This window comes from Myodes glareolus, chromosome 11 (assembly GCF_982192425.1).
Source record: "Myodes glareolus chromosome 11, mMyoGla1.1, whole genome shotgun sequence".
Lineage (NCBI taxonomy): Eukaryota > Metazoa > Chordata > Mammalia > Rodentia > Cricetidae > Myodes > Myodes glareolus.
In genome coordinates this window covers 19007826-19035171 of record NC_142036.1, presented here as the reverse complement: position 1 = coordinate 19035171, position 27346 = coordinate 19007826, and the positions used below count along the sequence as shown (strand labels likewise).

At 52.4% G+C, this 27346-nt stretch overlaps 1 protein-coding gene across 1 annotated transcript; it reads left to right on the top strand.

Moving 5' to 3' along the window:
- Nucleotides 1-26044, top strand: Hhipl1 (HHIP like 1). Its single transcript, XM_085697912.2, has 9 exons — nucleotides 1-1118; nucleotides 6637-7283; nucleotides 10533-10676; nucleotides 12862-13190; nucleotides 13781-13907; nucleotides 14384-14529; nucleotides 16024-16105; nucleotides 20871-20953; nucleotides 22820-26044. Exons 1-9 carry the CDS (start codon nucleotides 846-848, stop codon nucleotides 23362-23364), a joined length of 2376 nt encoding a protein of 791 aa, XP_085554038.2. The 5' UTR covers nucleotides 1-845; the 3' UTR covers nucleotides 23365-26044.
- Nucleotides 26045-27346: the final 1302 nt, after the last annotated feature.

Here is a 27346-nt window from a genome sequence, read left to right as displayed (position 1 = left end):
GTGACATGTGAATGTATGCGACAGAACTATCAGGGTGGGTACTCCGGGGAGAAGCCAGGGCTGGAGTCCTTGTGGGCAAGTGCCAGGGGTTTTGGTGTTATGGCATTCCGGGCCCATGAGGCAGTGCGTTCTTGGGGTGAAGCTGAGGCGAGAGCTGCGGGTGGAGCAGGCTTCCTAGGTGGAAAGGACTGGAAAGGACAGAGGCCCATGGGTTCGGGGCTCCCAGTGGAGAGTTGCATGGCCATAGGAGAACCATGGGCAGGGCCAAGGATGGACTGTGTGGGGTTGCCGCCTATTCCCTCCCATCTCAGGCTCAGGCTTCACTTCTTGTGAGGTCCCGGGCAACACTACCTGTCTTTGGCACCACACCTCCATTTTGAAATGCCCTGCTAAAGTTCCTGTCTGGCTCAGAGAGGTGGGACTAGTCTCTGCCTTGGGCTTTGGGGTTTTTGCTCCTTGGTGGGTAAGTAGTACCCCAGGAGAAGAAACTGAGACTCAGAGGTGGAACTGTGAAACTGGGTAACTGGGACTTTCCAGACGCCAGGCCACTGCTCTTGTTGGAAAGATTCGGGGCCAAGAGGAGAGGGCTGCCCACAGAGCGGGAACCAGGCTGTGCCATGCTTCTCCAGTCCTGCAGAGTGCTCCCAAGCAGGAGTGACCCCTAGCGAGAGTGATCCCAGGATTCGAGGCCTGCGAGGCGAGTCCACCAACTTCCCCTCGAAAAGTCCGGGAGGGTGCAGGCGAGGCTGGAGGCGGGCGCTCGGGGGGCGCGGCCCGCGGCTCCCGGGGGCGCCCCGGCGGGTCTGGCTGGCCTTCTGCTTCTCTCTGTGCAGACCGCCGTGCGGATGGCGGGGCGATGGGCTGTGGCCGGGGTCGGGCCCGGGGCGCTGCTGGCTCTGCGTGCTCTGCTGGCCGCCGCACACCCGCAGTGCCTGGACTTCAGGCCGCCCTTCCGGCCGCCACAGCCTCTGAGTTTCTGCGCGCAGTACTCCGTTTTCGGCTGCTGTACTGCGGAGCAGGACGCGGAGCTGGCCCGGCGCTTCCGGGCCCTGGAGGCTCGCCTGGACGCCGGGATGTGGGCGACGTGTGCCGGCTACGCGCTGGATCTGCTGTGCCAGGTGAGTGGGCTCACCGCAGCGGGGCACGCGGGGCCCTGGTCGCCGGGAGGGGCGGGGGGGGGGGGGCGGAGCGGCGATGGCATCCCCATAAGGGCGAAACTCAGGAGTGGGTCCCGGATTTTGAGGCAATGGCAACCCCACAGGGGCGAGTCTTAGGAGTGTGGATCCTGGACTTTGGAGGTGATGGCAACTCCACAGAGGCGAAGGTTAGGAGTAGGTACCAGACTTTGGAGTTTGGATGTCCAAGAGGGAGTGACTTGGCTGGCACCAGGCAACTCAGGACAGCTCTTGTCATTCATTTGCTTTGCAAAGATGTTGGGCCTTTTAGGGACCTCAGTTCCTCTTAGAGAGTAGAGATTCCCATTCTTTGGGACGTCCTGGAATCTGCACCCGGTGCCCCATCTCAGAGAGCCCTGCCCCTGTCAGGTACCAGGGTGAAGTCTTTGCTAGGCCGAGGAAGGCAGGATAGGAAGAGGATGTGACCAAAATATGGGGCGTGACTGTGTGGGCAGTCTGCACACCGCTGATCCCAATGAGGTCCCATCCTCAGTCATACCCAATAGAGCAATCTGTGAATCCATTTCTCAGGGCCAGGGTGAACCAAAGCCTGCAGGGCTGTACAAGCTTAAAACATCCACCTTTATGTTCTACTATTGGTCCGGCTTCTCACCTGGAAGAGGTCTCCTCCCTAGACTTCCGTTACCCATCTCATCTCCTCTCTGATGGTGAAGCCCTTGCTTCGATCCACACTGAACTACCATTTTCCTTTTGTTAATGTAGAGTGTCTGACCACAGCCCGCTGGGTCTCCTCTGCGTGACTGATCTGATCGCAGGAATGCCAGCCTGGCAGGGAAACCCCAAGGCTAGCCCCTAACCTAGGACCGTGAAGTGAAGGGACTCATCAGTGGAAGTGGTACCAAGCTGTACAAAGTTCCAGTCCCAGCCAGTAGGGGGCAGGCTAGAGGAGCGAGATAGAGGAGCCCGATGGATTTGCTATCACTGCCTCTCCTGATTGTGAACTTGAGAGGCTCGTGGTAGTCTCTCAGTTACATTATCTTTAAAACAGAGACAGATTTCTACCCCCGACCCCATGCCATGAAGAGTAAATGACAGAGGTAGAGCGGTTTAATTGGGGTTTGTAGGTAACTCCTGTATTGTTTTCTTGCCAGTCCAGGGAGAGGATGAGAATCAGTGGCCGCTGATTCTCACAGGTGACATGGCCCTGTGAGAGGCGCCTGAGTGACAAAAGGTGAAGGGTGTAGGGGACAGCACAGTACTCTAGTGTTCTGTTCGTGTTGTAGCTCCCAAACCTCCACTTGATGCATCCCAGGAGAGCCCGAGGGTGTAGTGGGCCACCCACCTCTCTCCCCAGCCTGGAGGGCCACCCGAACAGGCCCATTGGTCTCCCTGCAACACCCAGGTCACATTTACTTAGAGGGTATTCACCATGTGCTGGGCTGGACAGGACCCAGAGGAGGAAGGAACCAATCCTGAGGGTGTTTGCTGGCAGGAGACACCTCTTTTTCCTCGGGAACCTGCCCAAAATGGCCTGGCCTGAGCAGTCTGTGGTAGAGTGTCTGCTCATACCTCCAGGGAGGCGTCTCTGGGGGTGACCTCATGTCTGGACTGAGCTTGCATCAGGCGGTCTGCCAAGGCTGCGTCGTGGTCTCCCTGAGGAGGTCCTGAGAGAGTGAGGGAGCACCACGGTCACTGCCACCAATCTCAAGGAGCTTTACCTTCAGGTTTCCATCAAGGACCATTTAGGGCTCACCGCTGTCTGGTGGAGGCAGGAGGCCTTGTCTTGAGGCTTTGCCTTCCCCTGGGAAAATATGTCAGGCTCTGGTTGCAGATGGCAACCTCACTGTGGCTGGTGTGTGGCTCACACGTGGCCCACTTCTCAGTAGCTGGACGCATGAGTTCATCAGCGGAGTTACTGACTTGTGATCTGTAGCAGGGCTTAACAGACTCTGGCACTTGACAGACATGTCCCCAGGGCCAGCGAGGAGTTGGTTCTGTGCTCTGGGCCCAGAGGCAGTTGGCAAGTCACAGACTTAGTCTCCAAAGCCTCTCCATTCATTTTGGGAGATAGACAGACAGACACACAAGCAAGAGACTTCCCCAAGATTCCGGGGCAAGTAGCCAAAGGCCCTCAGAAATCTGGGACAGTCTGGAAGAGTTACTCCCTCTGGGTTCATCTTATTTTAACAGTAACTGAACAGGCACATGGCATCTCGGTTCATTGCTCCCAACAACTCTGTGACACTGGAGTTCTCTCCACCGTTTCTAGACGGTGAGATAGGCGTGGAAAAGTAAGGAGTTTACCAAACACACGGAGCATAAACTCTGTCTCCAAAGCCCTTCCTGTAGTCACCTCATAACACTGTCTCCAGCCCTGCAGTCAAATCATGTGCTGGATCTTGGGATGCCTGCCCCCAAGGGCCCCACAGTCTGTGGGGTAGACAGGCAGGCAAAGAGGTAACTGAGTCATGGCCAGGCCGAGCAGCCAGGCCACCTCTGGCGAAGCAGAGGTGGTGGCAGGAGAAGAGATTGCTTCTGGAGATGACAGATTACCAGGTGAAGAATCTTGCGTGAGTCAGAGACAGAGTGTCGTGAGCATCCGAGGGCCAGGAGCTTGCCCTGGGAAGAGGAGGAAGGAGGAGACTTGTGGGTTGGGCCTTGCATCATGAATAGGAGTTTGCCAGATGTGGAAGTGAGGGAGGAAGGAACATCCCGAAGAGAGAACATTGTGTGCAAGACTCAGTCTTCCTGGCGGAGTGTGGTTGCGGGAGGAGGGGGGAGGTGACCCACGACTTGAGGCCATGAGTCATGAGTGTCAGTGACTGGTCTGTGGCCACCTTGGGGCATTCAGATGACAGGCACCTTGTTCCTGTGGGTGTTTCACTGCCTACCCCTGGACACCAGGTCCAGGGACTGCCCACCCTCTCTGCCAGCAGCAATTCCTGCCCGCTTTGCCATTTGCTAATTCTGGGTGGCTCTGGTCTGAGCCCCACACTCATACTGTGTGTGAGAAAGAATACAGAAACTATATGTACGACGCTGCTAGACTCAGTGGTTACTATGTGGGCCAACGGCCTCACCAGGTCCCCAGAGCCCCTGGGCCCTCCATGTGTTCTGGTTGAGTTTCCACAAGGAAAGGGCTATCTGGCTATATCGTGTCTCTCCTGTGTCTTTGGAGCCGAGGCCTGTGCCTGGTCGTCTGTGCTCCGCTGAGTGACGTGTTGGTGGAAAGTGTTGATGGTGGCTGAGTGAAGTGTTCGTGTCAAGAGCCCAAGGCTGGCTGTCATAAAGCTTGGAGCTTTACCTACAGGTTTCCATCAAGGACCATTTAGGGCTCACCGCTGTCTGGTGGAGGCAGGAGGCCTTGTCTTGAGGCTTTGCCTTCCCCTGGGAAAATATGTCAGGCTCTGGTTGCAGATGGCAACCTCACTGTGGCTGGTGTGTGGCTCACACGTGGCCCACTTCTCAGTAGCTGGACGCATGAGTTCATCAGCGGAGTTACTGACTTGTGATCTGTAGCAGGGCTTAACAGACTCTGGCACTTGACAGACATGTCCCCAGGGCCAGCGAGGAGTTGGTTCTGTGCTCTGGGCCCAGAGGCAGTTGGCAAGTCACAGACTTAGTCTCCAAAGCCTCTCCATTCATTTTGGGAGATAGACAGACAGACACACAAGCAAGAGACTTCCCCAAATCTGGCCATGTGGCCACTGTGAGCCTAAGTTCCTCACCTATGACACCGGTGTCATGGTGACACTGGCCTGCAGAAAGGAAGTGAAGCCTGTGTGTACACAGTCTTCTCCGGTCTTCCTGGGCCACTGCTGGCCAACGAGAGCACCCAGAGGATCCCGGGAGGGCTGGCCCTGTACAGAGTCTGGGGTTTGGCTATCCGGCCTGTCATACGGAATCCAGGGTGGAGCGTGTGAAAGATGACACTTTAGATGGGGCCAGTGATCAGAAGTATTAAGAACACAAGGGTCCTTAGATTGTCAGGTGGACTTAGTCCACAGCCATAGAGGGACCAGGGAACAGACAGGCCATGGAAGGACTGAAGTTATAACAGTAGGACCCCTGGCCTGGAGTTAGGAACACAGCTCTGAAATTCAATGTTCTTTTGCTTCTACTGAGGTTTCTGCTTCAACCCCAGCCTAGATTCCTGTAAGAGCAGTGTATGTTATGGTCGAATTGCATCTCTAAAACTCCTCGGGGAACTAAGTCAGCCCTGGGGTTGGGGGGAGTGTCAACAAGGGTCTGTTACACCAGAGGAAAGTAACCAAGGTGTGAAGGACTCCACCGGAGGTCCTCAAAGAGCCTGGATTCTGGAGTGTTTTGCTGCAGGCCCAGCAGGGATATGGTCTGGGAAGGGGTCATATGACTGACTCCAATAGGAACAGTCGCATGGCAAGACTGTGTTGGGTAGGGTGGAAGGTGGACGTGTTACCCATCCACACTCGTAGGCTTGCTCCCTGAGGCAGTAACTCTCTTCCCATATAGTGTCCACGTGGCCTGAATGAGGTTCACAGCCTCCCTCGAATGGGGAAACCTGTATGGCAGAAAAAGCGATGAGGTCTACCCAAGGCAGAGCTGGGGAAAGGACCCTGAGAGAATTTCTGGTCAGGCGGTACCCAAGGAGATCCGTTAATCTCACAGACTTCTGTGTTGGTAGCTGCAGTGAGGACATCTCCAGAGTCCTACTGACAGGAGCTGAGTCTGAGGGTGGGATAGATAGACAGAGGTATGGGTCCCATAATCACGCAGGTACTGTGCACATGCTGGCTGTCTGGTTATGCAGAGTAGGGTAGGCCTGAAACTAAACTCAGATGCCTCTATATGCTACTAACCTGAGCATATTACTGAATGACACTGGGAGCCCCGAGCCTCAGTTTCCCCCGTGAAGTACTCGTAAACATCAAATAAGTAATAGGAGTGTTTTGACAGTTACACTGAGGTGGCCAGAAGGCTGGCAAGGCAGACTAGTTTTTGCTGTCCCCTCACCATTTGCTGTGGCCTCCTGTGTGTGCCCTGCGTTTATGTGAGGGTCTGGGATATAGCAGTGAAGATGATTTTTTTTTTCTGAGACAGTGTTTCTCTGTGTTGCTTTGGAGCCTGTCCTGGTACTAGCTCTTGTAGACCAGGCTGGCCTTGAACTCACAGAGATCTGCCTGCTGCTGCGTCCTGAGTGCTGGGATTAAAGGCGTGCACCACCACCGCCTGGCAATGAAATTGTTTTTGCTCTGATAGAGTGCACATTCTGAAGAAGACAGACATTACACAAACAGAATGTCTTGTTTTGCTATAATGAAGGCTTATGGTAAGGTTGTTTTTTGTGTGTCTGTGCTTTGTTTTTCTGAGTAGTCAGAGGCCAGGAAGTAATGGTAAGGAAGTGTGGAGGGAAAGGTCAGATCTTAGGAGGTGACCCTTGAATGGGGACACAAAAGCAAGGAGTAGATTGTGCAGGTGTGGACCCTCCTCCTAGCATCTCTGAGCCCTCCTGTCCCTACAGGAATGCTCGCCCTATGCAGCCCATCTCTATGACGCCGAGGATCCGGCCACCCCACTGCGGACAGTACCTGGCCTCTGTGAGGATTATTGCCGGGACATGTGGCAGACCTGCCGAGGCCTTTTTCGACACCTTTCCCCTGACCGCGAGCTCTGGGCCCTGGAGAGCAACAGGGCCAAGTTATGCCGCTACCTGTCCCTAGATGACACCGATTACTGTTTCCCAAGCCTGCTGGTCAACGAGAACCTGAACTCAAACCTGGGCCGTGTAGTGGCTGATGCCAAGGGCTGCCTGCAGCTGTGTCTGGAGGAGGTGGCCAATGGGCTTCGAAACCCCGTTGCCATGGTACACGCAGGGGATGGCAGCCACCGCTTCTTCGTGGCCGAGCAGGTGGGGCTGGTGTGGACCTACCTGCCTGACCGCTCTCGCCTGGAGAAGCCCTTCCTGAACGTGAGCCAAGCAGTGCTGACGTCCCCCTGGGAAGGGGACGAGCGTGGCTTCCTGGGCCTTGCCTTCCACCCCCGCTTCCCACATCCCAGCAAGCTCTATGTCTACTATTCTGTGGGGGTCGGCTTCCGAGAGTGGATCCGTATCAGCGAGTTCAGAGTCTCAGAGGATGATGAGAACACCGTGGATCATGGCTCAGAGAGGTGGCTTCCTGGGAGCCCCAGCCAAGGGAGGGCCAGGTCACATGGGAGGTTGCGTGACACACACACAGTTGTGGCTGAACGAGCAAGTCTGTTTTAAATACCGTGACTGTTTAACACCCCCATGGGGGCCTGAATCACATGCTCTGGGGCCTGGGGAAGAATGATTTTGCAAAACAGACCTGGTGTGGGGTCATGCCTTGACCCCTGTCTCTGACCTCCTGAGCCAGATGCTTCTCTCCTCTTCTGCTGCAGGCTCTAGAGATAGTCACTTCATCTGACTCATAAAGCTGAATGAGGTCACAACTCAGAGGGGAAGTGACCTGTTAGGTCACACAGCTTGGAAGTATCCAAGCTGGAGTCCTGGTCTGTCCCAAAAAAGTACATCCCATTCCAGGGCCGGCTGGACTGTGGTCCAAAGTTACCATTCTTATCCCTACGGCCAGCATTTCCCCTATTCTCTGCCTTCCGGCAGTTGGGTCTCTTTTTTCTGCCCAGCCTATCAGTCTCTCTGTCTCTGTCTGTCTGTCTGTCTGTCTGTCTGTCTGTCTGTCTGTCTGTCTGTCTCTTCAGGGTCTTGCATAGTCCAGGCTGACCTGGAACCTCCTATGTGTTGAAGACTGGTCTTAAACTCTTTTTTTTTAAAAAAATATTTACTTATTTATTTATTATGTATACAATATTCTGTCTATGTGTATGCCTGGAGGCCAGAAGAGGGCACCAGACCTCATTACAGATGGTTGTGAGCCACCATGTGATTGCTGGGAATTGAACTCAGGACTTTTGGAAGAGCAAGCAATGCTCTTAACTGCTGAGCCATCTCTCCAGCCCGGTCTTAAACTCTTGATTCTCTGTCTCTACCTCCTGAGTACTGGGGTTGCAGATCTTGGTGACCCTGTCAGCTTTTACCCCATTTAATCTGCTCCCACCTCTAGGCCCCCCAGTGCCTGAGAACCTACTTTCTGTTGTTTATGCCCAACTGTTTCAGGGAGGAGTTGACCTGGCTTGGTCACCCTGCTCCAGACTCTCCCAGGCAGAAGTGGGTACTGAAAATTAGAGTCTTGGTCGTTAGTGTTGGAAGGAAGGACAGCCTGGGAAAGGAGGTATCGAGCCTGGGCCACTGGAGGGCGCTGCCTCCTCCTATGGCTGGAGGGACCCAGGGAGACGTGAGGCCCCAGAACTGTGGGGCAGGTCTGGTTGAGACCCAATCAGACTGAAGTCATGGGGGAAGGGCAGCTATTGTATAGATATTGCCAGAAACACAAACACCAACACAACACCTGACTCCCCAGATGCCTTCTATTGGCTGAGATTGTTCAGCTTGCAAAGGAGAATGGGAAATGTAGTTCAATGATGCTGCCTGTCCTTACCCCTATGTAAAGAGCAAGTAAGAACAAGACCAGGCTCAGGTGTGTTGGTGAAAAAGAGGAAAAAAGGACACCTTGTATTTGATGAAACTGTGAAATGTAGACATGGGACATATGAAAAAGAGAAACACCCTCAAAACAGTAGCTTTGTGGGTTGATAGACTTCATATCTTACTGCAATTAATTTTGACTTTTGAGTTTTCTGACAGCTAGAGAGGGAAAAAAAAGGAAAACAGAATTTTCATGACTGTACCCAAGCCTGGGAGACCACTTCGTGGTGGGAGAAAGTTTGTCCCAGGGATCAGACAGGAGAGATGGAGGATGAAATACACGTTTCTCCAACAGCGACATTAAAAGTGACTTGTGATAAAAACTAAAGTTGGAAATTGAGAGTGACGGGTACATGTCCTGTAATTGCTTCACTTAGGAAGTGGAGGCAATCAGATCAGGGGGACCAGGGGGCAATCAGTTCAAAGTCATCTATGTCTATATAGCATGTTCCAGGCTAGCCTAAGCTACCTGAGACCCTAAAAAAAAAAATCAGGTGTGGTGGTATAAGCCTTTAGTTCCACAACTATGGAGTCCAAAGCGCAGGTGGATTTCTGTGAGTTCAAGGCCAGCTTGGTCTCACAAGCTGAGTTCTAGGGCTTCCAGGGAATCCAGGGATATATAGGGACATCCTGTCAAAAAACAAACAAACATCCTGGAACTGAAGAGGTAGCTCTATAGTTAGAACATTTGCTCCTTTTCTGGAGGTCTGGAGTTCGGTTTCCAGCACCCATACCGAGCAGCTCATAACAGCCTGTAACTCCAGTACCAGTAGATCTGATGCTCTCTTCTGGCCTCTGAGGATACCTGCACACACATGGCACATGGGTGACCCACAGACTGCGTTGTCCTCTGCTTTGAGGACCCTGAGCTTGGGGCTCTGTAAGGGTCATATGCATCAACCTCACCATGGAAACGCTCCAGTGTTAATGATGAAGGAAGTACTCAAGATGGGGGTTTCAAGGCCTTGACTCTGTGTCTTGTTTTTGTGTTTTTTTTTTTTTCCTGTCCTGCTTTCACAGGTGACAATGAGGTCAGTGCAGTGGCTGGTCCTCTTGAACCTGATGATTCTGGCCCCCATTTTTTTGGGGGGGATTAGTACAGGGGTTAACCACTTGGCAAAGAGAGGGCTGCAAAAGGGTGGAGGAGGGCCAGTGACCTAAGATCACCAGCTGCGGTGGTATGTGGTAGCTGCTGGGGCAGAGGAACCAACTGGAGGAGTTTGTGTGGCTGAGTTCTGCCACTGGCTGAGATGTCCACAGTGGTCACTCTCATGTCATGTACCTGCTGCTTCTCAAGACAGAATGGCAGTGTCTCCTTTCCTCCTGCTTTCCCCGTCCATGGCAAATCCTGATGGAAAGCCAGCTGACTGGGTACAGGGAAGGTTTCTTCCAACGGCAGTAAAGAGGTCCCAGGGGGTGTGGATAAAGGGTCCTTCCCACTGTCCTGAAGAGCTCGTCACTAACAGCCAATGGAGCATGTCAAACGTGCTCTGATTCACCGGTGGGAAATGGAGAAGGTGACAAACTTCCGTCGAGTACCAGGGGTGGGAAGCAGTCGAAAAACGCTGGTCCAGAGTCCTGGCCCCAGCTCTGATGCTGATGGCCTGTGTGCCCTCGAGTGGGTACCACTTGACCTCGTCCAGCACCCAGGTTCTTCCTTGACACAGTGATGTGAATGATCCCTACTCAACCTACCTGTAGGTTGTGAAAAACAACATGTTACAAGAGAGAGAAAGCATTTCCCACTGTGGACCGGCATCTGAGAGAAGGTTTGATTCTTATCTGGGGTTATCATTTAAGACGTTTTTATTGAACAGATACTTATCTTTCTTTAGGATAATCCTGGAGATTGAAGAACCAGCCTCCAATCACAATGGGGGCCAGCTGCTTTTTGGGGACGATGGCTACCTCTACATCTTTACTGGAGATGGCGGGATGGCCGGAGACCCCTTTGGGACGTTTGGAAATGCGCAAAACAAGTATGACCTGCTTCTGCTCGGCTGAGGCACCGGTTTGCACGCAGGACGTCTTGTGTTTCTGGAGGGAGAGCTACTGCCGCTACCACAGAGCAGGGTGCTAGCCTGCAGTTAGCGGGGACCCCAGCTAAGTCACTTACCCCCATTGATTAGTGAGGACAATGACAAGCTCAGTGAGAGATTGTCATGAGGAAAGGAGGTGTCAGTGGTTGTCAAGGATCAGGAACAGTGCCTATTGTCACAGATACCAGAGAAATGAGCCTTTGGGAAGATGGGACTTTCTCCAAGGTGAGCTCTGGCCTGCTGGGCCTTGCTGGGGTCAGGCAGGTACTCCCCTGACAAAGGGGCAGCTAGAGTCGGTCTCTTACTCCCATAAGAGATCCAGAAGCTGAGTGCAATCTCTTTTTTCTTCTTTTTTTAAATTTGGTTTTTGTTTGCTTGTTTGTTTGTTTTGCTGAGTGCAATCTCATCTTAATTTCTCTATTTCCTGTTTTGAGCAAATGACCTGGCCTCCTCCTTTCACGTGTGTGTGTGTGTGCATGCACATAAACACACATGGAGAATTGTGCATGTGCACAGGGGTGTGCAGGGAGTCCAGATTGAAGAACCAGCCTCCAAACACAAAACCAGCTTCTCCTATTCCAAATACACAAGTCTCTCTTGGCCCAGAAAGTAACAGTAGTGAGGGCATATAGATTACGGTTTGTGGCTTGTGCATCCCTGTTTGACGGTGAGAAATATCCCACCTTTTCATGTTGGCCGTGTGCTCAGAGCTGAAGCTGAAGAGCAAGATGAGGGTTCTTGGATAATTGAGCTGAAGTTAGAAACATTGTTTTGGCTGGGCGGTGGTGGCGCACGCCTTTAATCCCCGCACCCGGGAGGCAGAAGCAGGTGGATCTCTGTGAGTTTGAGGCCAGCCTGGTTTACAAGAGCTAGTTCCAGGACTGGCTTCAAAGCAACACAGAGGAACCCTGTCTCGGAAAAAAACAAAACAAAACAAAAAACATCGTTTTGCTGCTAGGAGTTTTTGCCTGCCTGTAGATCCTGGAGCTGGATGTGGGGTGTGAAGGCAGGGGCTGCCTGGAGTGCATGATCACAGGAATGAACCATTGCCACTGGTCTGTTTATCACTATGGCAGGACACCTGTGAGGGAAACACTGTGTCAATGACAGGTGCACCAATGTGTTACCTAAGTGAGCTACATCAACTCTGCCTTGCTGGGCAGGCTGGAGGGAGGAGTCAGCGCCTATGTGCCAACAGAGGGCAAAGGATGCCCTGAGTAGGCACAGTAGGAATCACCCTGAAAACCTTTGCTCCCATTCTGCTAACTCCAACTATTTTCCAGGTCAATGATTCTCAACTCACTTAATGATGTGACTCTTTTATACAGTTCTTCATGCTGTGATGAACCCCAACCATAAGATTAAATTATTTCATTACCACTTTGTAACTGTAACTTTGCTACTGTTTCAAATTGTAATGTACTTGATAGTCTACCCCGAAGGGGTCACGGCCCACAGGTTGAGAACCATTGTTGTTGTCGAGGTGTTTCCCTTTGTGGACCACTGTGCTCATGATCAATGAAGCCATCAGCTACTTTCCTCCTCCCCCCAGAGCCGCCAGGAGGTTGGAGCACGTGTTCCCTCTCCCTCATCTATACTTGGTACTATTTGATATATCCGACTTTGATGACCCGTGCTGGTTCAGTGGCTCAGCACTTTGTGGATCCCTGCTATGTGGGAGCCCCTGACTGACTATGAGAAAGACGTAAATAGGAGTTATTCTTCTAGTACAATCTTCACTCTACAGCACAACTATGTGAACAGAAGCACCCTCAATATTATAGCGTAGAAAAGCGGCATTCCATAGTTGTGGTGAAGAGCTTGGGCTTCTAGGGCCAGGTGCAATTGACAGGCTGAATGGCGGCTTCTCCTAGCTCGGGTTCCCTCTATAAAAGACAGCTCTGACCTGAAAGGTCAGTTGTGAGGAGGCAATGCAGCAATAGGTGGTGAGTTAGAGCTTCCCGCAGTTAGAGCTGCTCAGCCAGTGCGGGACAGACACGCAGGAGGGTGTGCAGAGAGGGGTGGTACAGGTGGTTGAGCAGGGCTGGACCCAGGGATGGCTCACCGTCCCTGCCCTCTGCGCGGACCCAGTGTAACCAGCCGGCGTTCTCCGCCCCGGCCGCAGGTCGGCGCTGCTGGGCAAGGTGCTGCGCATCGACGTGGACCGCAATGAGCGTGGCCCGCTCTACCGTATCCCTCCCGACAACCCGTTCGTGGGCGACCCCGGAGCGCGGCCCGAAGTCTACGCCCTGGGAGTGCGCAACATGTGGCGCTGCTCCTTCGACCGCGGAGACCCGATGTCTGGCACTGGCCGTGGCCGCCTGTTCTGTGGGGACGTGGGCCAGAACAAGTACGAGGAGGTGGACCTGGTGGAGAGCGGCCGCAACTACGGCTGGCGTGCTCGCGAGGGCTTCGAGTGCTACGATCGCAAGTTGTGCGCCAACGCCTCCCTCGGTGACCGCGTCCTCGGGGACCTTCACATAGGATCCCTCTGGTCCTCTCCCCTCCCCCGCTAGATCTGCCTGCCGCTTTCCCCTGCGCAGACCCTCAGCATGGATCCAGTCTGTCCCACCCCATCACCCTGGGGACTCCCCGACTTGGATCAGCATTCTTCCAGAACCCCAGACCTAGCCGCCATCTCCACTCCTCCCTGGGTCCGTAGAGCCAGATCTGCCCCATTTCTCAGGGAAACTCCAATCCAGATCCCACCCCATGGGGATCCCCCTGCCTCACTCCCTCCCTGGACACCCACCTCCCCACCTCTCCCACTTCCCCCACCTCCCCCACCTCTACATAGCCTTGTCCCCTTCCTCTATCACAGGACTGACTTTTCCCACTCCCTACATCCCTGGACTTTGGGGGCTCCCTTCGAGCAATATTTTAGGTTCCTCCTCACCATGCACCTCCCCCTGAACCCCTAAAAAGACGGTTATGCCCCTTTGAGAGCTTTTCTTGCTCAGACCACGCCGTCTCCGTGCGTGGCTCAGGACTGTCTGGGAAGCACTAGGCCTCAGGATGAACCCACTTTCTCACCCGCCCTCCAGATGATGTGCTGCCGATTTTCGCCTACCCTCACAAGCTGGGCAAGTCAGTCACGGGGGGCTATGTGTACCGGGGCTGCGAGTACCCCAACCTCAACGGCCTCTACATTTTTGGCGATTTCATGAGTGGGTAAGTGGCCTACATGGCCTGCACTCTTCCTGACTGGTAAAAGGAGTTCGTGTTTGTATTGTTTCCGCTTAGGAGTGGGCCAAACAGGTCTCTTCCTCAGGGAGAAAATCTGGGTCATTCTTAGGAATGCAAAGACGGATGGATGGATCAGTGGATGGAAGGATGAATGGATGAACGGGTGTGTGAATAACTTGCTGAACGAGTGGATAGAGGGATCCTCTTGTGCAGCACACTAGCTATGACCTCATAGATTTATCTTTCTTTTTTTAAAAAATATTTATTTATTTATTTATCTATCGTGTATACAATATTCCGTCTGCGTGTATGCCTGCAGGCCAGAAGAAGGCGCCAGACATCACTACAAATGGTTGTGAGCCACCATGTGGTTGCCGGGAACTCAGGACCTTTGGAAGAGCAGGCAGTGCTCTTAACTGCTGAGCCATCTCTGCAGCCCCCTGGTTTGTCTTTCTTTGCAGGCGACTGATGTCCCTCCGAGAGAACCCAGAGACCGGGCAGTGGAAGTACAGTGAGGTCTGCATGGGCCGGGGACAGACATGTGCTTTCCCAGGTCTCATCAACAACTACTACCCACATATCATCTCCTTTGCAGAGGATGAGGCCGGTGAGCATCCAAGACCCTGCCATCCTTTGCCCAAGCTTGGCACTGTCACCAGCCGCCAACCCTGGTCATCTTTCTGGCTTCTGCCGTTAAAGAAGTTTAAGCATGAAATGACTTTCATACTGGGGAAGGGCGTGTTCTGGGGCTTTGCCTTTTTCCTCTGGCATTCTTGTATCAGCCCTAGACCCTCTGTCCCGAGCTTCCCTTTTTTTATCTGGAAACTCGGAGAAGTGGCTGCCCTCCACCCCCATGGCGGTGTTGGCGGGAGAGCTAATGGGCACAAGTCCCCAGCGTTAGCAGGGTCGGGGAAGACCTGCAATATTGTGTTTTAGGCAGGTGAGAGAAGAGGTAGGTTTCTGATGGCAGATGTATCTGAGCTACCGAGGGAACCAAGTTGACATTTCAGAGCAGGCAGGCACAGCCTCCTAGCCTATTCCTGGAGCGCACATTCCCAGCAGGGGACAGAGGGGGAAGGGAGAGAAGAAGGGACCACAGAGGCTGGATCCCACTCCAATCTCCTGCCTTTGTCCTTGGCCCTGGGATTGTTCCCAGACAAAAGGCCAGGGGCCCCAAGCAGGCCCTGGTGCAGGCTTGTTGAAGTTTCCAGGCAACGCTCACACTCACCATGGCCTTTGGAGGGGTATCCCCTGCAGGGCCCAGTGCCCAAAGCCCCCAGGGCCTAGTCTGGGAAAGCTTTGTTGAGCTGACACACCCCCCACATTAGAATGTGAGTTTCCCAAAGAGCAGCCCCAGCCTCCCCTCACCCCCAGGCCCCACGGAGGTTCCTAAGCCCTTGGAAGCCTTTTGTTTTGGTCAGTAGGGGGCTAACATGATTTAGAAGCTGCATCTCCCCTACCCAATGCAGAGTCTGAAGGAAGGTGCAGTTCTCAAGGGCCTTTCTCAGTCATTTGAGTGACACAGAGTGACAAAACCAGGAGGAAGTGCAGTGAGCTGTCCAGCCCAAAGCCAGCCCTGGATCGTGTAAAATATCAGTGCTGCCAGCTGGGGCAAAACAGCCTCTTCCAGCTCCAGACTCTCTAGGTGTGCTTTGGACACATCAAATGATGTTATAAGGACCTCTGCTGCCCCAGGAATCTTCAGGGGCATTCACAGCACAGAGACCAAGAGGAAGGGCCACCCTAGGCAGCACTGGCAGCTTCAGCATTGTCCTTGTGCATACATAGGACATAGGGACCCAGTTTTCAGATGATCATAGCCATCAGAATAGGCCTGGTTGAACCCCATCGAAGCAGGGAGCAGGGTAGTGCTGGATGGAGGTGGGAGCCTCCATCTATGGGCCTAAGCAGGATGAGACACCTGGGTACTGTGCCACAGACGACAAAGGCATGTTGAGGTGATAGGTGGCCCCAACACCCTCTCAGGACTGGTAGTCAGGATGGGAGGTCAGCCTTCGAGCCCGAGGGGAGCCTGGGTGGGACAGAGTTGTCTCCATTGGGTTGCAGACAGTTTTCTCATTGCCTTGTTCCCCATCTAAAGGGGAGCTGTACTTCATGTCCACGGGCGTGCCCAGTGCCACAGCTGCACGTGGGGTCATCTACAAAGTGATAGACCCCTCCAGGTGAGTCCCTGAACTACAGGCTAGGAAGAGACAATGGATTTACTGCAGACAGTAAGTTCCCCTTCTTCCTCCTACTGCCACATCCCCACCTCAATCTACCTGCTTCAGCTTTTGCTGTGATGTCCCTTCCTGGGTTCAAGGCCTACCCCAGCTCCTTCTGTGTACAAAGCCCTCTCGGCTATCCATTGTACGAATGAAGCTGGGGGCCCTAACCATTGGCAACGTGCCTGGTGGGTATCACCCTGTAGCCTCCACCTCCCTGACACACTTGCTCTCCTGTCCTACCTGGTCCTCTCTCTGCTGTTGTCACTTGGCTGTGGCATCTCACCTGTCCAGAGTCTCTAGGACGAAGGCTGTGTCCCCTCATCCAGGGACACCCCTCAGGTCCTGGGAATGCTGCAGAGCAGACACCAGGGTGTGTTTAATGAATGATTGAATGATGATCTTTCTGGAACCCCCTTCCTAGCCTATAGATTCTTTGCTTCTCCCTCAGAGTAGCCAATGACCCTAAACTTTGAGACACACTAAGTGTAAAGAAATCCTAAAACACATACCAAACATAAGAAAGTGGTTTTCAGCCAGCATAGGGGTATATACTTGTAACCCAACTATTTAGGAGGCTGGGGCAGGAAGACTGCCAGTCTGAGGTCAGCTTCTAAGAGTTAAAAACTAGCCTAGGTAATTTAGTGGGATCAAATTAAAAGTGTGTGTGTGTGTGTGTGTGTGTGTGTGTGTGTGTGTGTGTATGTGCGTAGGGGGCTGGACAGACTAGGAATGTAGAGGACTTGTCTAGAATACACAAGGTCCTGAGTAGTTAGGTCTCTAATTCATTTTAAAATTTTTTATTAAGATTTATTTACTTTTATTTTATGCTCATTGATATTTTCCCTCCATGTATGTCTATGTGAGGATGTTGGATCCCCTGAAACTGGAGTTCCTGACAGTTGTGAGCTGCCATGTGTGTGCTGGGAATTAACCCAGGTCCTCTGGAAGAGCAGTCAGTACTGTTAACTACAGCTGAGCCATCTCTCCAGCCCCTCCCCAGTTTATTTTTGTGTTACTGTCCACGTAGAAGACAATGTTGACTACAGAATAGCTTGAAGCACTGCCAGGGGCGAGAGGTGCCATTACCGAGGAGAGCACTAATCCAGAGGGAGAGTGGCCAGTGGCCAGAAAGGTCATTGTGTAACGCATATTCTCAGGGGTTGAGAGTGCACAGTGGCAGGGAAGCCATTGTGGCAGCCTAATGTTTGGGGAGGTCTTTTGTATTTTCTTAAGTCTCTAAACGTATGGCTTCTGGAGGGGCATTTTCTTGAACAGGTAATTGTCAGTGTGTGTGTGTGTGTGTGTGTGTGTGTGTGTGTGTGTGTGTGGTGTAGCATTATAGGTGTGTGTGTTTGCATGTGTGTAGATGCACATGTGTGGGTGTGCATGTGGAGGCCAGGGGTCGGCAAGGCTGGATGTCTCCCTCTTTTGCTCTCCTCCTTATATATTGAGGCAGGGTCTTTCTCCTGAACCCAGAGCTCATAATTTGCTAGTCTGGCTAGCCAGCTGACTTCCGGGATTCCCGTGTGCACTTTGGATTACAAACAGGTTGTTATGCCCACCTCGTATTTACAGGAGTGCTAGGTTCCCAATTCTAGTCCTCACTCTCGTGCCACAAGTGCTCCCACTGAGTCTCTCCCCAGTTCCCTGGATTAACTTTCTTTTTTGGATGCAGGTTCTCTCTATGATGTAGCTCTAAATGTCCTATAACTCTATGTATGCTAGACTGGCCTTGAACACACAGAGACCCACCTACCTAGGTCTCCTGAGCGCTGGAATTAAAGAAGTGCACCACCACACCTGACTAAATTTATTACTAATTTTTAATTCCCCTTCCATGTGTGTGTATGTGTGTGCATGCACGCACGTATGTATATGTGCATGTGTGTGTGTGTGTGTGTGTGTGTGTGATATGTGAGCGCAGGCAAACACATGGAAAGGACACCTCTCAGTTCTTAGTCTCCAGGTTAGCAGGCCCAAGCCTTTCTGGACCATTCTCCTAGCCATCTCCGATCTCGTGGTTGGATGGCTGGGAGGATGGATGTGGGAACTGGACCATTCTCCTAGCCATCTCCGATCTCGTGGTTGGATGGCTGGGATGATGGATGTGGGATTGCAGCCAACTCTGCAGGGGTGTTGCAGCTCTGAACTTAGGTTGTTGGCTTGCACGAAAGCACCTATCCACTGAGGCATTTCCCTGGCACCTGCTTTGCTGTTTGGAGATAGGATCTTGTCATGTTGCCTAGGCTGGACTGAGATTTTCAATCCTCCTGCCTCAGCTCCTCAGGGCTGGGATCACAGGTATGCACCACCCTACCAGGGTCTCTCAAGTTTTATGAAGATTGCTATAGTTCCCCCCCTTTTTTCTTTTTTGTTTCATTTTTCTTTTGCATCTTTTTTTTTTTTTTTTTTTAAAAAAACAAGGTCTTATATGGTCTAGGCTGGCTTTGAGTCCTCAGGCCTCTAACTCTCAGATGCTCCCATGCCCAGTATATGTTCCTTCTTGATCTCAGGACCCCACATCTCATTTAGTCAACATGTTTTCATCACTCTTATTATTTCCAAGCCCAAATGGGAGCTTCTCAGACCCCTTGCTCCTCACACACACTGTGTGTGTTGTTTTATGACTTACAGAAGTACAAAGTGATCAGTTAATGACATGACTGCTTCTCTTCCTCCACCACCTCCTCCCCTGCTCTCTTTCCCTCTTTCTCTCCTCCTCCCTCTCCTCTCCTCCTCCTCCTTCTTTTTCTCCTCCTCCCCTTTCTCTTCCCCCTTATCCCTCTTCTCCTCCCCTTCCCTCCTTCTTTTGAGACAGGGTTTCTCTGTGTAGCCCTGGCCATCCTGTAACTCGCTCAGTAGACCAGGCTGGCTTCAAACTCACAGAGATCTGCCTTTTTTCTGCCTCCCGAGTGCTGGGATTAAAGGCAGGCACCACCACCACCTGGGTCATGATGTAACTTCTTCTCACAAAGCCATAAGCGTGCTTTCTCCCGTTAGACACTTCCATCTTGTTTTCCACAAGTTCCCATCCACTTTCATCTTGGTGACCTCATACCTGGACCACAGTCAGCCTCGCTCTCATCTCATTTGCTTGTCCCTGAGGACCATCACTTGCTGAGTCACATGGCACCATCACTCTCAGCAGGATGCTGGCCATGGTCTGCTGAGTCACTGAGCCATCATCGGCTTTCACAGTTCATGGAAGCCGATATTATTTTCATTAAAAAAAAAAGAAAGAAAGAAAGAAAGGAAGGAAGAAAGAAAGAAAGAAAGAAAGAAAGAAAGAAAGAAAGAAAGAAAAAGAAACACTGGGGCTAGAGAGGCGGCTCAGCGACTGGGAACACTGGCTGCTCTTCCAGAGGCCTGGGTTAGGTTCCCAGCATCCACATGGCAGCTCACAACTATCTGGAACCAGTTTCAGGGATCAGCGCCCTCTGCTGGCCTTGCACTTATGTGGTGCACAGACCTATATGTAGGCAAAACACACACATAAAGAAAAACAAACAAAAAAAAAAAAGAATGACTCTCTAAGGACCTGTTACTTGTACTAAACATCTAATTCCTGCCAGATGTCACCCTAGCTGCTCCTGGTCTTTGATTTTTCAACTTCTCCCCCTCTTGGTTCATTGTCCCTGCATATGAAGAGAGGACCCAGCAGGACTTTGCCTTTTTTTTTTTTTTTTTTTTTTTTTTTTGCTCAAGGTTTTGGGGTTAGAGGCAGGCAGAAGTGAGTAGAAGTCCTCCCTTTTATTTATGTCTTTTGGAAGAAGTGTGTTTTCTGGCAGTCACACCTCAGAGGCCTGGTAGCTGACGCGTGGAAAAGGAAGACAGGGAGGAAGATCCAGGGGTCACAGCTCGCTGCCCGAACAGAGCCACTGTGGCGTTTCTCATTGTAACATACAAAGATTTAATTAAAATTTAATTTCCTTAAGAGACAACACCCTCCTCCGCTTACCCAATGAGAGGTCAGAGCAGAGATGGCTGCACCTCCAGCTTTGAGAAGTCTGTGTGGTTTGCAGAAGCACGTGTCTCCTCCTCTGCCAAGTCTATCAGGAGGCTACCTCATCATGTGCCTATTTCAATCCCAGGCTGTTGGAACCCCCACTGAAGTCCTGGGCCCACGTGGGGCAGTCTGGGAACAGGGTCGGACCCATTCAAAGGATCACAGATCAACAGCCAAAAACTAATTAGGATGGAATTCTGGCCTTTGTGTTTCTGCAGCATGGGGAAGGAGGCTGTTCACACTCCGGCAACTTTTCTGATTCTTTTCTCTAAACTGCAGTCCCCGGGGCTGTGCTGGGCCTGCTGAAGCCAGCTTCCCACGACTCTTCCCTTCTGAGTACTAAGTCTTTTAGCTTGCCTTAACTTTCTCCACACTTCTCTATACAGTCCTATGTACCACCAGAAACCCAGAAACTAGAGGCAGGGAGAGAGACTTCTCAAAGCCTGGGGGAGAAGGGGTGGGCAGGAATGGGACATCAAAGGAGCACGGTGGGCAATGTGGAGTGGGGGGACTTCAGAGGGGCGGGGTGCTGCAGGGCCCCTGGTAAGAGGCGTCCAGTGCCTGGACACTAGTTACGGTTCTGATCACACCTGTCTGGGCCCTACCCTCTTTGCCTCTCTGCAAGGGAAGGTGATCGGGTGGGAGGCTGCAGAGTGAGGGTGCGGGATGCTCAAGGCTGGCTCCCAGTCCTGATCTTCTGTGTGTGTTTGGCAGGCGGGCGCCTCCAGGGAAGTGTAAGATACACCCTGCTCAGGTGAAGGTGAAGAGTCGTCTCATCCCCTTTGTGCCCAAGGAAAGTAAGTGTTCTCTAGTGGGAGAAGGAGCTCCTGCTACTCCTCAGGTCAGGCGGGGCCCCAGAAGGACCTGGAATGCTTCCATAGCCCCTGTACCTAGCACCATGTCTGACACCTATTAGACACCCAGCCCGTGTCCATGGTCCTGCAAGCACAATGCATCTTGCTTGACAGATCTTTCAACCAGGTCCCAGGCAGTGAAGGCAACTGTAGGAGGCTGCAGCCTCAGGCAGGATGTGGCAAGAAGAGGATAGCTGTATCAAGCAAGGGATGCTCAAAGTTCTTGGGAGGAGCATTTTTGTCCCTCTTGATTCAGGACAGAGGGAGCCATGAGTAAACCCTGTGTTCTGAAGAAGGCCATTCAAGGCCATGAATGACTGCCTGGGATAGTCTTGTGAAAGGGTAGAGGGGCGGGCTGTTCCACGGGGCCCAAGCTAGGTAGGAACAGTGGCTTGGGATAGGAAGATCTTTTGCATAACAAGAGAAGAAGTAAATCCATTTGTCTATCCATCAGCTCACCCATTCATCCACCTTCTATCCGGCAACCCATCAGCCATTCATTCACTCACAGATAGTCATCCATCAACCCATCCATTCATCGATCTACCTGTCATCATCCATCTACCTACTTGTCCACCTATCCATCAATATACCCATCCACCAACCAGTCATCCATTCATCTATCAGTCATCCATCTGCTATCCATCCACTCAATCATAAATCTGTTCATCATCATCCATATAGCCATCATCCATCCAAACATCAATTCATCTCCCTACCCATCCATCCAAACATCAGTTCATCCACCCACCTACCATCCAATTGCTCACGAATCCATCCATCCATTCATCATCCATCTATCCATCGACCACCCAGCATCCATCTGGCCATTATTCATTTATTCATCTATTTTGCCAGTTAAGAAACCAGACATCTAGTCATTATCCATTCACCTATCCATCCATCCATCCATCCAGCCAGCCAGCCAGCCACAATTCATCCAGGAAGTCATTATCCATCTAGTCAGTATCCATCCAATGATTCATTCATTCACCCAACTATCATCCATCCAGCAATCCATCTGTCTTCGTTAGGGTTTCTATTGCCTTGATAAAATGCCATGATCAAACACAACAAAGGGTTTATTTCTGCTTACAACTTTCAGATCACACTCCATCACTGAGGGAAGTCAGGGCAGGAACCTGGAGACAGGAACGGATGCAGAGGCCATGGAGAACGCTGCTTCCTGGCTTGCTTGCTAATGGCTTGCTCAGCCTACTTTTTTATATAACTCAGGACCACTTGCCCAGGGTTGGCACCACCCACAGTGGAATGGGCCCTTGCCAATCTTTTTTATTTTGTTTTGGCTTTTCGAGACAGGGTTTCTCTGTGTAGCGCTGATTGTACGGGGACTCATTCTGAAGCTATTGCTAGCTTCCATCTTTCTGGCCTTAGTTTCCTCATCGAAAACCGAGGGCAGGAAGCAATAAGTCCCTTGCTCCTGTAAACTCTCTAAACATCTCCCTTACTGTACCTCAATTTCAGGGTCTTCCCACTAGCCTGGGGACTCCTGGGAGGGCAAGGCTTGGGACAGACAGAAGCAGTGGACTGGACACAGCGCTTGGCCGCCAACCAGGGCTTGCTGAATGACTGAAGAAGTGTCTGACAGAGCTTGCATCCTTAGGAGTCAGGGTGACCCGTCAAACCCAGTTGGCTCACCAAAAGGCACCTTAATCTTAGGGTCTGAGTGGAGCCAGACCGGGCATCTTTCCTTAGGATCGATTTTCTGGCACAGACGGGGCTGCACGGGTGGATAGCTGAGCTAAGTAGGCTAGGTTCCCTCTGACCCCAGACCTTTACTCTGCGCAGAATTCATCCGAACACCAGAGAGCACTCCGCGCCCCACGGCCCGCGCCCCAACTAAGGCGCCCCGCCGCAGGCGCCCCACAGCCGCTCCCTCGGCACCCATCATACGGCCCACAAAGCCCGCACGGCCCACCCGACGACCAGGGGCCCGGAAGGGAGGCGGGCGACGGCGGGGACGTCCCAGCACCGCGGTCCCTGCGCCCCAGAATGGATCCGTGCGCCTGGTACGGCCCGCAGGCCTGAGCCCCGGCCGCGGGCGCGTGGAAGTGTTCGTAGGAGGGCACTGGGGTACGGTGTGCGATGACGCTTGGGACACCAAAGCGGCCGCCGTGGTGTGTCGCCAGCTGGGTTTTGCGCACGCGGTGCGAGCAGTCAAGCGCGCGGAGTTCGGCGAGGGTCGCGCGCTACCCATCTTGCTGGACGACGTGCGCTGCGCGGGCAGTGAACGCAACCTGCTGGAGTGCGCGCACGCTGGCGTGGGCACGCATAACTGCAAGCACGAAGAGGACGCTGGCGTCGAGTGCAGCCACGAAGACCCGGACCTGTAGCCTGGCCTCATCTACTTGACTGTGCCACCCTGTGAGGATAGAGCCTGGAATGGCTCCTTTGGTTTGTGGGCACCCCGTGCAGCACACACCTGCCGTGGTGGAGGTTCATCTGCATCTGTGTCCCCCTGGGTGTGTGTGTGGTTTGTGGATAAGATCTCTTACCTCTCAGCTCTTCTGAGAGTGAGGGCAGCGACTCTTCAGGAACAGCACTGGATGGGGGAGGCTTTACAGTGTTAGACTGAGGGATAGAGCCAGGTCTCCCCTGCCAGGGCTGAGTGACAGGCTCCGTACCGACAGGAGCGTGGTCGGAGAAATATGGTCAGAGTGTGGACAGGTGACCCAGCAGTCAGAGGCACTGCAAAAAAAAAGATCAGAGAGCCTGAAAGCCAGAGAGAAGGATCTTATAGGGTCAGGGGACCTTTGTAGTACACCAGGGATCAGGCTGCTGAAGGGAATCAAGCGTCCATGACAGAAGGCGGACTAGAGGGCCTGGAGGACCTCGGAGGCCACTTGCTGCGCTCTGTAGGCACCCTGGACAGGCTACTGGGTCCCCTCCATCCCTGAAGACTGACCCTCACCTATTCATGAGACAGAAGCAACTTATGCTCACACTCGGTCCTGTCTGTTCAATCTCTGGGCTCCAGTTGGAGATGGGGGTGGGGTCTACTTTCATCGCCTTACTGCCTCCCTCACCTCCCAGGGGATCCTCAGACTCCCAGGGGATCCTCAGATAATCCCCCCCCCCCACCTATGGGCTAAGAAGCCTTTGGACTGTCAAGACTACTCATCATGGCTGTGCCAACAATCCAACTATTTGCAATTCTTCCCTCCCTCCTTTTGTCACCTGCCACACACCTGGAAGCTGGGATGCAAGATGAGGGGGCAGAGTAAAGAGGGCGGGGCCTGTAGCTTCTCTCCCGGCTCTGTGGGAAGAGACTTCCTTGTTCATGGAAGATGGCCGCACCGGCGGCTCTGTGCCAGGTCCCAATAGCTGTAACTTAGCTTCAGATAGGGGTAGAGCCAGGGACACAAACCAGTCACCAGGCAGGGAGGACGGGATGTGGCCTGTGTCAGGCAGTTGTGGCCAGGGCTCTGGATGAGCTTGGTGGCCCAACTCGTTCATTCCCGCACTGGTCTGAACAGGCCCGTGTTCCAGCAAGGGAATTGGTGCAGACTCAGATGTCCGCTCCTGTTCACCTCAGCTGGGCAGAGCCCTGCTGAAAGGGAGCTGGGGCTCACCCCGGCGGCTCTGCAGCTCTCCACACTGGTTACCCTCTGAAATAAATAAGAAAGTTCCTGAACTGTTAAGGAAATGACAGAAAAGGAAAACATCGCTTCCGGAAGTAAAGCTGTGCAGTCACAAGGCCGGAGAACCTTGTGAGAAAATAGAGATAATAAGATTTCTGGACTTAAGGTAGCATTACAGATGCAACCAATGCATTCCATGAATCTTCTGTAAAGAAATCTCAGTTCTGATTTGGTGACATCCCTGTCCTTCCTCAGTGGCTCCTCACCCCTGTCCTTCCTCAGTACCTCCCCATCCCTTGTCCTTCCTCAGTGCCTCCCCCATCCCTGTCCTTCCTCAGTACCTCCCCCATCCCTGCCCTTCCTCAGTGCCTCCCCCATGCCTGTCCTTCCTCAGTGCCTCCCCCATCCTGTCCTTCCTCAGTGCCTCCCCCATCCCTGTCCTTCCTCAGTGCCTCCCCCATGCCTGTCCTTCCTCAGTGCCTCCCCCATCCTGTCCTTCCTCAGTGGCTGCCCCATGCCTGTCCTTCCTCAGTGCCTCCCCATCCCTTGTCCTTCCTCAGTGCCTCCCCATCCCTTGTCCTTCCTCAGTGCCTCCCCATCCCTGTCCTTCCTCAGTGCCTCCCCCATGCCTGTCCTTCCTCAGTGCCTCCCCATCCCTGTCCTTCCTCGGTGCCTCCCCCATGCCTGTCCTTCCTCAGTGCCTCCCCCATCCTGTCCTTCCTCAGTGGCTGCCCCATGCCTGTCCTTCCTCAGTGCCTCCCCCATCCTGTCCTTCCTCAGTGGCTGCCCCATGCCTGTCCTTCCTCAGTGCCTTCCCCATCCCCGTCTTTTCTCAGTGTCTCCCCCATCCTGTCCTTCCTCAGTGGCTGCCCCATGCCTGTCCTTCCTCAGTGCCTCCCCCATCCTGTCCTTCCTCAGTGGCTGCCCCATGCCTGTCCTTCCTCAGTGCCTCCCCCATCCCCGTCTTTTCTCAGTGTCTCCCCCATCCCTGATCTTCTTCGGTCAGTGGCTCCAGATTCGCCTTAGCTGAATCTCTCCGATGGTTCCTGCTGAGAAATGGCACTCCATCAAGGGATGTTCTGACTAGTTTTTATGTCAACTTAACACTAGCTAGAGTCACAAGTGGGAACCTCCATTGAGAAAATGTGTCCACCGGATTGGCATGTGGGAAAGCCTGTGGATCATTTTCTTGATTAATGATTGACATGGGAGGATCATTGACGTGAGGGTGGTGCCACCACTGGGTGGGTGGTCCTAGATGGTGTAAGAAAGTAGGTGGAGCAAACCATCGGGGAGCAAGCCAATAAGCAGTGTTCCTCCGTGGCCTCTACATCAGTTCCTGCCTCCAGGCTCCTGATTTGCGTTCTTGCCCTGACTTCCCTGGATGAAGGACTACAAGATGTAAGCTTCAGTAAACCCTTTTCTCCCAGTTGCTTTTGGTCATGGTGCTTTTATCTTAGCAATAGAAGCCCTAAGACAGGGAACATCTACAGTGCTAGTTTGCAGGGACACCATGTCTTGTCAGGGCCCCATCTTGATTCTGACTCAGGTCTAGGTTTTGTTACTTGAGTTCCCGTGTGATGGGAATGCTATGACCTAGGGGCCATGCTCCGGGGTTGCTGTCTGTGTTCCACCGTCCAATGGAAGTATGTGACCTATGGAGGCAATTCGATTTCCAGAGGCCGTGTTAAAGCAGCAAAATATTTTTTAGTCTTTGATTAAAAAATATTTTACCAGCTGGGCGGTTGTGGTGCATGTCTTTAATCCCAGCACTTAGAAGGCAGAGTCAGCATGGTCTACAGCGTGAGTTCCAGGGCAGCCAGGGCTACACAAAGAAACCCTCAAAACAAAGAGCAAACAAACAAACAACCAAAAATCCTCACAAAAATATTATTTTATGTGTGTTGGTGTTTTGCATGCATGGAAGTCTGTGCACCGTGTTCGTGCCTCGTTTCTGCTGAGGCAAGAAGAGGGCATCAGGTCCCCTGGAACTGGAGTTATGGGTGGTTATGAGCTACCATGTGGGTGCTGGGAATCAAACCTGCATCATCCAGAAGGACATTCAGTGCTCTTAACTGCCGAGCCATCTCTCCAGCCCCCCTTCATTTAAAAATATTTTATTTAATCCAACATATCCAAAATATTTTAACAGGTAGCCAATATAAAATACCAGGGCTGGAGAGATGGCTCTATTGGTAGTGGCTTATAAACAGGAGAACCTGCGTTTGATCCCCCAGAACTCTTGTAAATATACATGGACACTCATATACAAATACATACTTAAATACTAATGACTTAAGAATAACTTCTTTTTTAAGATTTATTTGTTAATTATGTATACAGCATCTGTCTGCATGTATCCCTGCAGGCCAGAAGAGGGTACCAGATCTCATTATAGATGGTTGTGAGCCACCATGTGGTTGCTGGGAATTGAACTCAGGACCTCTGGAAGAACAGTCAGCGCTCTTAACCTCTGAGCCATCTCTCAGCCCCAAGAATAACTTCTAAAGGGCTTGGCATAGTGGCATACACTTGAAATTCCAGCAATGGTGAGATGGAAGTTGGAGACTGGCAAACCCTTGGTAGCTCAATGGCCAGCTAACCTGGGCTACTTGATAAAGTTCCAGGCCAATGAGGAAGCTTGTCTCGGAAAACAAGATGAGGTGAGAATGCATAGCTAAGCCTGTCTTCTTGATCTCCAAATGTGTGGGCACACAAGAAAAGTATTAGTGAC